We start from the raw sequence: 13,278 nt of genomic DNA on the forward strand, positions 1-13,278 counted from the left end.
AAAATCTGTTAAATTTTATATTCACAGAGCAAATCAATTCAGACTGGACTGGCCACATTTCCAGCCTCATGCAGCTAGTGGTTATTCCATTGGACGGAATTGTTTTAATTCAGACAGCTTTTAAAATCACTTTTTAAAAATGAGTCTTGCTGGAAAAAATGTATCGGTATTTATAAAATTAACTGGAAAAATATGGGAATGAGTAATTTGCTTTTTGGTGGGGGGAATGATTAATTTTCAGTGTGACTCAAACATATTAGACATTGTATATCTGAGTATTTCCTTGTGATCTCCTTAATTTTCAAGGAAGACATGTGTACTTTAGTATATTGTGTTAATGCTGAGTTTTCCAGGAAAATGTTGAGTTTTCCAGGCAGTGAGCTTTTTATTTAAATACTAACTCCCTAATGTTCAACTGCATGTGTTTCTGTGGTTGGTTGAAATACTGGTGGTGGCTTTTTTGTTTAAAGTCAAGTTTCAGATTCAGATTGAAGACTACAGAAATCTTTATTCAGGAATTTGTGCCCTATTAAGTCAACTATTTAGAACACTGTTCTGGGGGCTCCATCGTTAAGCATCTGCCTTCAGCACAGGTCTTGATCTCAGGGTCCTGGGATCGAGTTCTTCATCTGGCTCCCTGTTTGGCGGGAAGGCTGCTTCTCCCTCTCCCGCTTCCCCTGCTTGTCTCTGTGTGTCTCTCTCTGTCAAGTAAATAAATAAAATCTTAAAAAACAACAACAGCAACAAACGCTGTTCTGTTGTATTGCCTTGCACTTATCCTAAGGAAGTGTAAGGATTTTGACTATATTCCTTCATTGATGGGATATTGTTTCCTACAAGAGAGATAGGAGCGTGTCTAGCAAACATTAGTAATAGCACACAGGAACATTTAGCCTTTCTTGGACTCTACCAGCCTATACCCTTGGCTTTGGTCAAGTTTTCATCCATATAGTTAACGACTGTGAGACTGTTCTACATAGATGACGATAAGGTGTGCAACTTTAAAACATAAGTACACTTGCTTTATTTAAGAGGACTAAAACACGGTGTGGTTCCCATGGGGATCTGGGAGTTAGGAGATGACAAAGGAAACACTTAAGATTTTCACTTGTGACTTTTATTCCTTTATTCCTTATTTAAACAATATAGCTTAAATTGCTCATTATGAGCCAGGCAATTTGCTAAGCAGTTGTATATGCAATAGTGAATAAGATAGAAATAATTTAGCCCTCACGGACTTGCCCTGTAAAATAGACTTTAGTGCTCCCCAGACTTAAGTGTGTGTGAAACCACGTTTCTCCAGCCCCCTCAGAGAGATTCTGATTTAGGAGGTCTGCATTGGGACCCTGAAGTTCTCATTTTATTTTATTTATTTTTAAAAAGATTTTATTTATTTATTTGACAGAGATCACAAGTAGGCAGAGAGGCAGGCAGAGAGAGAGGGGGAAGCAGGCTCCCTGCTGAGCGGAAAGCCCGATGTGGGGCTCGAGCTCAGGACCCTGAGACCATGACCTGAGCCTAAAGCAGAGGCTTAACTCACTGAGCCACCCAGGCACCCATTTTTTGTTTTTTTAATAGTACTTGTGGGGGCGCCTGGGTGGCTCAGTGGGTTAAGCCTCTGCCTTCGACTCAGGTCATGATCCCGGGTTCCTGGGATCGAGCCCCACATCAGGCTCTCTGCTCCGTGGGGATCCTGCTTCTTCCTCTCTCTCTGCCTGCCTCTCTGCCTACTTGTGATCTCTGTCTGTCAAATAAATAAATAAAATCTTTAAAAAAAAATAGTACTTGTGACCCCTTGTCAATCCGAGAAATGGGATTCAGTTTTTAACAGTTGTTTTTAAAGATTTCATTAATTTTTGAAAAAGATATTTATTTATTTATTTGACAGAGAGAGACACAGCAAGAGAGGGAACACAAGCAGGGGGAGTGGGAGAGGGAGAAGCAGGCTTCCCGCTGAGCAGAGGGCCCGATGCTGGGCTCCATCCCAGGATCCTGGGATCATGACCTGAACTGAAGGCAGATGTTTAACGACTCAGCCACCCAGGTGCCCCGTTAAGATTTCATTAATTTCTCTGACAGAGCAAATGAGAGAGCACAAGTAGGGGGAAGCAAAATAGGGAGATGCAGACTCCCTGCTAAGCAGAGAGCCCAGTGCAGGACTTGATCCCAGGACTCTGAGACCATGGCCTGGGTCAAAGTCAGGCTTTTTTTTTTTTTTTAAGATTTTATTTATTTATTTGACAGACGGAAATCACAAGTAGGCAGAGAGGCAGGCAGAGAGGGGGGGGGGGGAAGCAGGCTCCCCGCCGAGCAGGGAGCCCGATGCGGGGCTCGATCCCAGAACCCTGGGATCATGACCTGAGCCGGAGGCAGAGGCTTTAACCCACTGAGCCACCCAGGTGCCCCAAAGTCAGGCTTTTTTAACTGAGTCACCCAGGCACCCCTTTAACAGATTCTTAACTTAGTTTTACCTGATTTACTGGTAAATTTCAATGTTGCTCTCTCCTTTCTGTTTTTTACTGATACTTCTTTAAGACTGCCCTAAAATGTCTGTTTCTTCTGCTAGACTGTAAAATCTTTGGGGGAGAGAGCACGATGTTACAGAGTTAGTTAGAACTGTTGGAATTTAGAACTGGTTTCTCCTGCTTTATCTTAGGTTCTATACTACATTGGAAATAAGGCTGGTTTCCCTCTCAACAATAAGGAAGTTTTATTTTATTTGTAAAATAAAACCAAAAAAATCGAAAGCCACCCATGATTCTTCCAGCCAGAGTGTGTAATGGTCCCTTTTACTTGGGTCTCTGGGTGCTTTGTAGTTTTCTCTTTTTACAAATTTAAGGCTAGGTCTTTGAGTATGCTGCAGCTTTATATGAGGGAAAAAAAGAGAATCCTTCACAGACCTGTACCTCTGGGGCATATAATACATTATATGTTAATAAAAACAATAAAAAAAAAAAGAATCCTTGAGTCAGAGTCTTTGATAAGAGACTGTCAAGTCAGTGATGAGGCAAGGTTAATGCCAGTTGCTACTTTTAACCAGCAATGTGTATTAAACTCTAAAAATTGAGGTAGACCTTTAAAAGGTCTACTTAAAAAAAAAACAACTTAATTCATAATTGTATAAAATCAAATGATATATATATATACATATATATGTGTGTATATATATATATATATATATAAAACACATTGAATACTATTATTAAGTAATTAGCAATATTGAATTTGGCCAGGTTGAGCAAATTACTTTTAGGGTATAGGTTGAATTGGTTGGCCCAGCTGGAATGATAGTCTGCAGCTGGTACAGAGTGCCTCCAAGTGGTGGGTCAAAGAGGTCACACTGTACTGCTCTAAACCTACAGGCTTGGCTTCTTTTTGGAAAATGACTGGTCCAAATGTGGACTGTGTATCCCACTTCCTTGCCTAAAGAAACAAGGCAGAGAGAAACCTGTTACAAGTTACACTTGGTTTTCTCTTCCTGCCTTCTGCTGGTGTTAGCCTGTTAGATTGTGATGAGAGCCTCAGTCTTAACTATGAAGTGAGAAATCAATGATTTCCTTAATTTGTATAAATGTTGGTAGAAAGCAGGGAGTGCAACAGAGCCTTTTGGGGGAAGTAAGATGAACAAAATGTACATTGAGGATTTGTAGGTAATTTGGACAGAATGTTGCAAGTCTAATACATTTTTATTTCTTGCATTAGGACTTATCTGTGAAATGTCTGGCTTCCTAAGTGCCTGGGTGCCTGTGTATGCAGTTGTCCTGCTATCTTGAGGCAGTTGATTTAGCTATGTTTTTAGCAATTGCTGTCTTCCTTTCTTGGTATAATATGTAACTTTGTCCATTTAATGTCAGTATTGAATCTTGATATGTAAATGATCATTGTTAGGTTTAAAGCAGTGGGATAAAGTGAAACTTTTGCATAGGGTTAGCCTATATTTGACCTTGAGGGTGTAATAAAAATTACAGCCTTTTAATCTTTCTGAAGTCATTTGATGTGGTTACATTGTTGGTTGGAGGATAAGTGAAATCAGTGATTGAATGTAGTGTAGTTAAGAGAGTAGTCTCCGGAGCCAGAAAATGTGTGGATTGGTACTGACACTGCTACATTTGAGCGGTTAGGATTTGGACGGGTTAAACTTAGGCTTTGTTTCCTAATCGATAAAGTGCTGACTGTGAAGATTGAGTGAGATAGACACGTCTTAGGTAGTGTGGCTGCTATCGCAAAGTACCACAGACAGGGTGGTTTAAACAGCAGACGTTTCTTAAGCACCTTTCTGGAGGCTGGGAAGTCCAAGATGAAAGTGCAGTCAGATGCTTCGGTTCTTGGTAAGAGCCCTTTCTTCGTGGTCTGTGGAGAGATGCCTTCTTGCTTTCGGGCTGTGGCTCACATGGCTTCTCCTCAGCATGTATCAGTGAAAGAGCTCTGGTCTGTCTTCTCACAAAGGTAGTGATCCTGGGGTGCCTGGCTGGCTTAGTCAAAAGAGCATGCACCTCTTGATCTTGGGGCTGTGAGTTGGAGCCCCATGTTCAGGGTAGAGATTGCGCTAAAAAAAATCTTCAAGAAAAAAAAAAGATAGTAATCCTCTGGGGACTCCATCCTCATGACATCATATAACTAAGCCTGAGTACTTTCCCAAAGGCCCAGCTTTGTAATACTATCGTGTTGGAGGTTAGGGCTGTAACGTAGGAATTTGGGGAGGCCGGGGGGACACAAGTGTTCCATCCGTAACAGCAGTTCCTTGTTCATATTCTTAGCTGCTATCAAACTTTACAGTGAAGAAAAGATGCAAATAAGAAAGACACTTGGCAACAACCTAGTAATCTGAAATTCGAATTGGAAATAATCTGCAAGAATACATGGTTTATTTCTCTTTGAAACAAAATGTCTGTTTTCCAGCCGTGGGCTAGGAGCAATGAGCAACTTAATGAGCACTCTAGTGACTAGATTGTGTCTCAGTGTGTTATTTCTGACTAATAATAGGGACTAGCAGTTTATGTAGAAAAAGCAGATTGTAGAGGGACTAGGAGATGTACCAGTTGATATAATATATCATGTCATAACAGAAAGCAGAGGCGCTGTCAGAGATGACTGGAGTCTTGTCATAAGGTGCTGGAGTGAGTATGAAGAAGCTTGCACTGACTAGCCAAAGATGGGGCAATTTGAGCATCAGGAGGAATTTATGCAATGGATGGATACACCCCAAATACCCAGGACTCTGTGAATTTATGATGATACAGAAAAGAAATAAACATTTGGTTATCTTAGGAGAATGCCAGAGCACCAACTCCTTATTCTGAAGAGTTTGAAATAGCCGTGTCTTTGAACTCCTGGGAGAAGAGATGGAGATGAAGATTTGCATGAAACTGATTTATTTTGGACAGGATTCCAGGAAGCAGAGTGAGGGAATGGGGAGAGTGTTATGGGGAGTTAAGAAAAGCCAACAAAAGGTGCTTTACTGAGATTGCCATAAGGAAGGTGGACCTTGGAGAAAGGTATAGAATCCCTCCTGGCTGAAGATGGGCATTTATCTGCTGCCTAGTTCCCTTCCCTTGCAAACTGGATTGTCTTGAGGGTTTCATCTCTCCGTTGCTTCCAGGCTCCTCCTGTACTCTTCTGAGGCTTTGGAGGAAGCTCTGAGGTAAAACAGAGACGTGTAAGATGTGTGCCTTGGGGTGGAGGGAGGCAGGGCAGCCTCATAGTACATGGGTCTGTCTACTACAGCTGTGGATGCAATCAGAGGTGAGTGAAGGGATGTGATTAAGAGCGCAAAACTGTCTGCAGAAGGGCAAGAATCAAGGATTTATCCTGTCTTCACTGTACTGATTCTGTTCAGAGTATCCAGGTATTCGACAGGGGAGAGTTGTTCTTCATGGAAGAACTCAAGCTGAATAAAAAAGTCACAGAAGACATAAATGAGAAAACCACTTTCAATCACGAATGAAATAATGGATTTTGGCAGTGATCGTTGGTGATTACAACATCACAGAAGGACAGCTAGAGACAGATACCTCTTCCTAGAAGTACAAGTCACTTTCTCTTTCTTTCCATGTTTTTTTTTAAAGTTTCATTTATTTAATCTTTATGCCCAACATGGGGCTTGAACTCAGGACCCCAAGTTCAAGAGTTGGATGTTCCTCCGACTGAGCCAGCCAGGTGCCCCCCGTATAAGACACTTCTTGTGGTATATTATTGTCTCTCCCCAAACAAGCAGCAATAAAAAAGCAAGTGGTATCTTCAGATCTAATTACAGAGGGGATGGAGGAGAATATTAAACACCACTATAGGGCTGTAATTAGCAAAATCTAGGCAGTGAGAAACTATAGGACAAATGATAGGTTTGCCCCCCCCCCCCCGCCATAAGTTGCAAGGAAAAAAAAAAAAAGGAAACCATGTGGATTATGAGACTAGAATCATAATCAACCAAATGCAGTATATGACTGTCTTGGGTTACTGATGGATTTCTCTACTGAGCAGGGGGCCCAGCATGGGGCCTGATCCCAGGACCCTGAGATCCTGACCTGAAAGCAGCCGCTTAACTCAACCAACTGAGCCACCCAGGGTCCCTTTAAAATTCATTTTGAAAGGGCTATGAATATTGATAAATAAAAGGCAGAGGTGGCAAATTTGGGATGGTGGGTACATTCCAGGAGGCAGGCATTTAGGGTAGGAGAGAAGCATGGGTAGCTTTTATTGTCTTGCTGTAATTATTTGGGTAGGTGGATGCATAGGTGTGTAATATTTTTATATTACAAAAGATAAAATGTATATCAAATTCAATATAGTAAATAGTTCATTGAAAATGACACAAAAAGAATACTATGGATAAAATCCACAATGAGTAATGATGCAGGATTTGTGACCTTTCCACCAAATAAATGGAAAAAGAGTGAAGACCTAAGAGAGATCAAGTTCACACATGTCTATCTTTTGGGGGTGTTTTTTTTTTTTTGTTATTTTTTTATTTTATTTAAAAAAATTTTTTTTTAATTTATTGGACAGAGAGAGACACAGCTAGAGAGGGAACACAAGCAGGGGGAATGGGAGAGGGAGAAGCAGGCCTCTCACTGAGCAGGGAGCCTGATCTGTGGCTCAATCCTAGGACTTTGGGATCCTGAGCTGAAGGCAGATGCTTAACAGCGGAGCCACCCAGGTGCTCCTTGTTTTGTTTTTAATTGTAAGCTTTACATCCAGGGTGGGGCCTGAACTCCCAAAGCCAAGATCACAAGAAGCAAGCTCTAAGGACTGAGCCAGCCAGGTGCCCCTCCTTAGTATCTTGATAGAACAGATATCTGATACCAAGGAATTTCTGTAAATCACTCTGAGGAGCAGTGATGGTTTTGTAGTCTTTTTTTCTGTTTAGAAAGAACACGTGCTAGTGCTGTTCTCAGTCTTATGAGCTGTAGGAAAATCATTGGAAATGCTAGTAGTTTCTGATTGGCAGGTCTGTGAGTCTTGTGTTTTTCTCCCTCAAGTACAGATTGTAACAAATTTTAATGTAACTCTCAGTTGCCAAGCACTGTTCCAGGTTCTGAGCACAACAGAGAGCGAGGCGGCCTAATTAATTAGTTTCTGTGCTACAGGTGTGTAATCCTGATGTTACTTAGGTGTACTTTAGGTGGAGTAGAACACCAACTCACTTTGCTGAGAGTTAAACTGAATTTGAGTGGTGTCATAATCATACAGTAGAAATATGTTCATATCGATTTTCTTGATTCTTAACTATTTAGAATCAAAGCTAAATATAATCTAATTTTAAAAGATGGGATGGGAGATCAGTAAAGCAGGTAGTGGTCTTTTTTTCTTTTTTTAAATATGGATGAACTTGATTTACTTGTATTTTTTTTAATAGAATTTAAACTTGTTTTATTTATTTGTTTAAAGTAATCTCTAGGGACCCCTGAGTGGCTCAGTGTGTTAAGCCTCTGCCTTCAGCTCAGGTCATGATCTCAGGTCCTGCCACCCTGCTTTCTGCTGGGCAGGGGGCCTGCGCCCGCCCGCAGCGCCCTCCCCCCCCTTGTGATCTCTCTGTCAAATAAATAAATAAAATCTTTTTAAAAAAATGATTAAAGTAATTTCTACACAATGTGGGGCTCAAACTCATGACCTTGGGATGCAGAGTCGCACACTCTATCACCTGAGCCAGCCAGGCACCCCTGGATTTACTTGTATTATTAGGGAAAATCTAAAAACATAATATTGAGCAGGGAAAAAAAAAAAAACAAGGAAAATTTATATACAGTAAACTTATAAAAATATGGAATGCAGGGCACCTGGGTGGCTCAGTCGATTGAGCATCCAGCTCTTGATTTCTGCTGCTCAGGTCGTGAATTTGGGGTGGTGGGGTTGAGCCCCACATCAGCCTCACTCTCAGTGGGGAGTCTGCTGGAGGTGTTTGTGCGTGCTCTCTCCCTCTCCTTCTGCCCCTCTTCCCACTCCTAGGCACACGTGAGCACACACGCGCTCTCTCTCTCAAATTCTAAAAAATATGGAATGCTTCACAAATTTTGTGTGTCATCCTTGCTCAGGAGCCAGGCTGATCTTTTCTGTATTGCTTCAATTTCAGTGGATGTGCTGCGGAAGGGAGCACGCAGGTAATACAGTGCTTTAGTTGTGCATAGCTAACTCAGTGAGTGCAGCAGAAGGATGGATGTTCTCAAGGACTTCCCAGGTCAGAAGTTTGTGTTTATGTGCTGGGTGGTCAGAATTCATGCCTTTGCTTGGTCTCTTTTAATGTTGATCCTTTTGGCTTTTTGACTGTTGAGGAGGGAGCATGGGGTTAGGAGCAGGGGAGAAACTGCAGAGGTTAAGATAACTTTACTGTAAGTGGGAAAGAACAACTCTAGATGTGAAAACACTTTATGAAAATAATCCCAATGTTTGTCTAAAATGAAACTTGAGAGAATCAGATAATGGAAATTGGACAGCCATTTAAGGGAAATAATTATTTTGGAGTAACTTCCAATAAGTAAATGGGCGTTGGATGTACATTTTGAAGAATGTGTTGGGAGAACATGGGTAATGGATTACTTCCAATGTACAAAAGATGGAGTCAAAAGACTGAGTGCTTCAGTCAGTTAATGGTCTGCCTTCGGCTCAGGTCCTGGGATCTTGTCCTTGATCTCAGGGTCCTGGGATTGAGCCCCGCATGGGCTTCCCGCTCATTGGGGAGCCTGCTTCTTCCTCTCCCTTTGTGTGTGGGGGGGCGGCCCTCCCCCCACCACCACACTTCTGCTCTTTCTTGCTCTGCTCTTTGGCTTTGCCTTCTGGACTTGTGCTCTGCGCTCTCGCTCTGCGCTCTGCGCTCTCGCTCTGCTCTCTCTCGGTCTCTCAAATAAAATCTTAAAAAGAAAAAAAAGACTTAGTACTTGGGTATGTGTACTTACATGTATGTATTAAATCTTACTTCCCTGGTTACGCAGGGTAAATATTACCTAATGTTGAGCAACTTTTCTGCTAGTTAAAGCAATATATAGCAATTGTGTAACTTGTGTACTAGACCTCTTGGGTGGGGGGGAGAGAGAGAGAATGAGTATGTGGGTGGATGTGTGTGTGTTTAAATTTGGGTGCAGAGCTCAACTCCTGGCCCAAATTCATGACCCCAATATCAAGACCTGAGCTGATGTCTAGGGTCTGATGCCTGACTGAGCCACCCAGGTGCCCCAGTAGAGTATATTTTTAAAGGCTTTTATGGGAAATAGAAAACGTATCCAAAAACATAGAGATAGTATGTTTCCTGCAGCTTTAGCATTTGTTAGCGCATGAGTTATTTTCAGATTTCAGACTTAGTATTTATTTCATTATAAATTCTGAGACTGAGATGGTGGTTGAAAATTTTTTTCTTAAATTGATATTCTTGCCATCTCTTTGTTGTATTGTCCCTGATGATTGTGCTTTGTTTTACTGTCCCATAAAAATAATATAAAACTGCTTTTTCCTTCCTCCTTAGTTTATGATTACAAACAGGATGTACCTGAGTTTGGTTAATCTACATGTTCTTTATAGTTCCCTAAGGGATAGGTGGTATCTGACATGTATTTGTTCTCATGCTTTGAGGGGAATGCAAGGAAGAAAGGACTAGGTTATGGATGTGGTCTAAGTTGTGTTTTGTTGTGGTATTTCAAAATAAGTGATTACTTGACCAGGAAAGGGAAACTTCTAATTTTAGAAGTTAAATAATTTAATTATTTCATTTGATATGTTAAGCCCAATTGCTAATCATTTTTTTTTTAAAGATTTTATACATTTATTTGACAGAGAGAGATCACAAGTAGGCAGAGATGCAGGCAGAGAGAGAGGGAAGCAGGCTCCCCGCTGAGATCATGACCTGAGCCAAAGGCAGAGGCTTAACCCACTGAGCCACCCAGACACCCCTCATTTTTTTTTCCTTAAATAGATAGTTGACTAAAAATTCCTGGAGTGCGTTTGTGTGTGGCACCTATATTATAATTGTACATAATGAATATCTCTTCTTTCTTTTCTCCTTCTGGCAGTGTTGAAGGAAGGGGTAGAAGAGAGAGTACATATGCATTATATTAAATATTATTGTATGTAATATTTAACCTATATATGTGCCTATATGTATGTATATATGGATATAATATATATATAGGCATGTGAACTAAGGTTGGGGATTTTGGGGGGTATTGAGATATGAAAACTTAATTTTTTTCATAATGAAACTGCTACCTTTTATTTGTTTTTCAGGATTTTATTTATTTGAGACAGAGAGAGAGCTCAGAAGCAAGGGGAGAGGGAGAAGGAGAAACAGACTCCTCACTGAGCCAGGAGCCCAATGTGGGGCCCAGTCCTAGGACCCTGAGATCATGACCTGAGCCAAAGGCAGATGCTCAACCATCTGAGCCACCCAGGCACCTCTGAAAACTTAATGTTAATAATTACACATACAATGAGTTAGGCAATATCCAATTTATACACATAGATATAATACCAAAGAGTTGAATGTATAACACAAAGATTCATTCAAGTAAGATGCTGAGATGTTTAGAATTATATTAGGTGTCAATAAAACCAATTAAACCATCGTAGTGATGAAATGTTTTATATTTACAAGTCAATATAAAAAATGCTAAATAACTCAAATAGCAAGTTTGAGTAGTAGGTAAGGAGACAAATTGACAGCGTTTTTGACCAGTAAAGAGAGGATGCACATTTCCAAATGCCAGTTTCAATTGGAAAAGTTTTAGGCTTAACCAAAATTCCATGAACTTAATGAAAGCAGAAGCTTTAGATAACATTTTTGAGCATTATATAATGACTGTAGAAACTATCAGTTTAGGTGTACTCAATAAGTAATACCGAGCAAAATACATTCATTAAAGATCTTTCATATAACTACTAATTAGAAAATTCAAACTATTTGTTTTAAATTTTTATCTTAATTGGAATTAGTTAAGATGCAGTGTTAGTAAGGTTAGTCAGGGATTTTTAATGTTTTCTGTACTTGGTAGCCTGAAACTTACGGACCTCATAGGATGTTTTTCAATGCATAACGTACAGTACATAGGATTATGAAGGAAATCACTTATTTTGAAATACAGTTAACAAAATGTTAAAACTTGTAGTAAATATGTACTGCTTTACATAATAAGTTCTGGCAACACATCTGAACTTCACAAGGATGGGTGTAGATGATAAAAATCTGCAGCAAGTTAATGTGCTATGAAAATATCTGATGTATATTAATGTCAAAATTACAAGTAGTGTGATTCTACTGTGGTTTAATGCCAACATTCACAATTAAAGGAGGTACTAAATTTCAGTTAGGGGGTGCCTGGGTGGCTCAGTCGTTGGGCTTCTGCCTTCGGCTCAGGTCATGGTCCCAGGGTCCTGGGATCGAGCCCCACATGGGGCTCCCCACTCAGCGGGAAGCCTGCTTCTCTCTCTCTCTCTCTCTCTTTCCCCCTGCTTGTGTTCCCTCTCTGGCTGTCTCTCTCTGTCAAATAAATCTTGGAAAAAAACATTTTTTTTTTTTTTCAGTTAGGGGATAGTGGAAAATAAATAGGTGATCTTTCTCTCCCCATCTAGGTTCCCTGTATCTATCTATGGACCCCTTGGCTGTGATCTCAGATTAGGAACAACTATTGTATGGATTTGTTTGTGTTCTGGTATGCTTAATTTGAGGCATGAGGGTTTGAATTTAGAATATAGTCACCAGGTGAAATGTTTCTCAAATATTAGAATTTTAAAAAGCCAATTTTAGGGACACCTGGCTGGCTCAGTATAGCATGCAGCTCTTGATCTTGGGGTTTTAAGTTTGAGCCTCACATTGGTTGTAGAGATTACTTTAAAAAAAAAAAAACCAACTTAAAAACCAATTTTAGTGGCTTCTAGTTATTTTTTTAAAAGATTTAATTTATTTATTTGAGCGAGTGAGAGAGGGAGCGCACAAGCAGGGGGAGAGGCAGAGTGAGAAGCAGGCTCCCTGCTGAGCAAGGAGACTGATGTGGGACTTGCGCCCAGGACCCTGGGATCATGACCTGAGCCAAAGGCAGATCTTTAACTCACTGAGCCACCCAGGTGTCCCTTAGTAGCTTTTAAAATAAACTGTAATAATCCAATGATGCTGGATCTCCAAATAGTCTTAATGTGATCCTGGGATCAGCTTGGTCTCCTTTTTCCTCCTTGGGCTGCATTTTCTTATTATACATTGGTTTGTATGTAGTTAATAAAAAGTTTATGTGTTAAATAGCTTCAAAAAAAATCTATGTTGGCTATTAATGTCTTTTGCTTTCATATTTTTTTTCTTTTATAAAACATTTTAATTCTTCTGCAGGATTCGGAAACTTCAGATACGGAATATCCCACCTCACTTACAGTGGGAGGTAAGAATTTACATATTTAAAGTTAAGATTTCTGTATTTAAGCTTACTGTTGTTAGTTTTTCCAAGCATTTCTCTCCTTCCCCCACCTCTGGGTTGTGCTGGAACACAAAATTCTTACGTATTGTCTGTCTTGCTATGGTCTTTTTTTTGCAGGGGCATATGGTATCTTTGTTAAAAAAATCTGCTCTTTTATATACTTTGGGTAATTTTCCTCATTTGGTTCCATCCTAACAGAATCTTGTTTGAGATTTTTTTGGTTAGTTCACCAGTTATATTTAAATATGAAGTTTCCTCCTTAGCAGAAGTTTGAAAGACACATACCTGCTACTTATGCTTTGTTTTACAATATGAACTCTGCTTTCTTTTGCTCAGATGGTGGCACTGTAGCGACTGTGTATAAACAAACCGTTTAGCACAATTCAATAGCCATTGT

General features: G+C 40.2%; 1 protein-coding gene and 1 non-coding gene across 3 annotated transcripts in view; one reads left to right on the forward strand and one right to left on the reverse strand.

Moving 5' to 3' along the window:
- IGF2BP3 (insulin like growth factor 2 mRNA binding protein 3) overlaps positions 1-13,278 on the forward strand; it is a 141,029-nt gene that overhangs the window by 31,710 nt on the left and 96,041 nt on the right. For both annotated transcript variants that reach the window (XM_046021074.1, XM_046021073.1), the window contains exon 3: positions 12,797-12,845. In XM_046021074.1, coding sequence (XP_045877030.1) covers positions 12,797-12,845 — 49 coding nt within the window. The remainder of the gene's footprint in view (positions 1-12,796; positions 12,846-13,278) is intronic.
- LOC123952369 lies at positions 8,483-8,590 on the reverse strand. The gene has a single exon (XR_006820621.1). It is a non-coding gene; the product is annotated as a U6 spliceosomal RNA (small nuclear RNA).

Source organism: Meles meles, chromosome 10 (genome assembly GCF_922984935.1).
Source record: "Meles meles chromosome 10, mMelMel3.1 paternal haplotype, whole genome shotgun sequence".
Taxonomy (NCBI): domain Eukaryota; kingdom Metazoa; phylum Chordata; class Mammalia; order Carnivora; family Mustelidae; genus Meles; species Meles meles.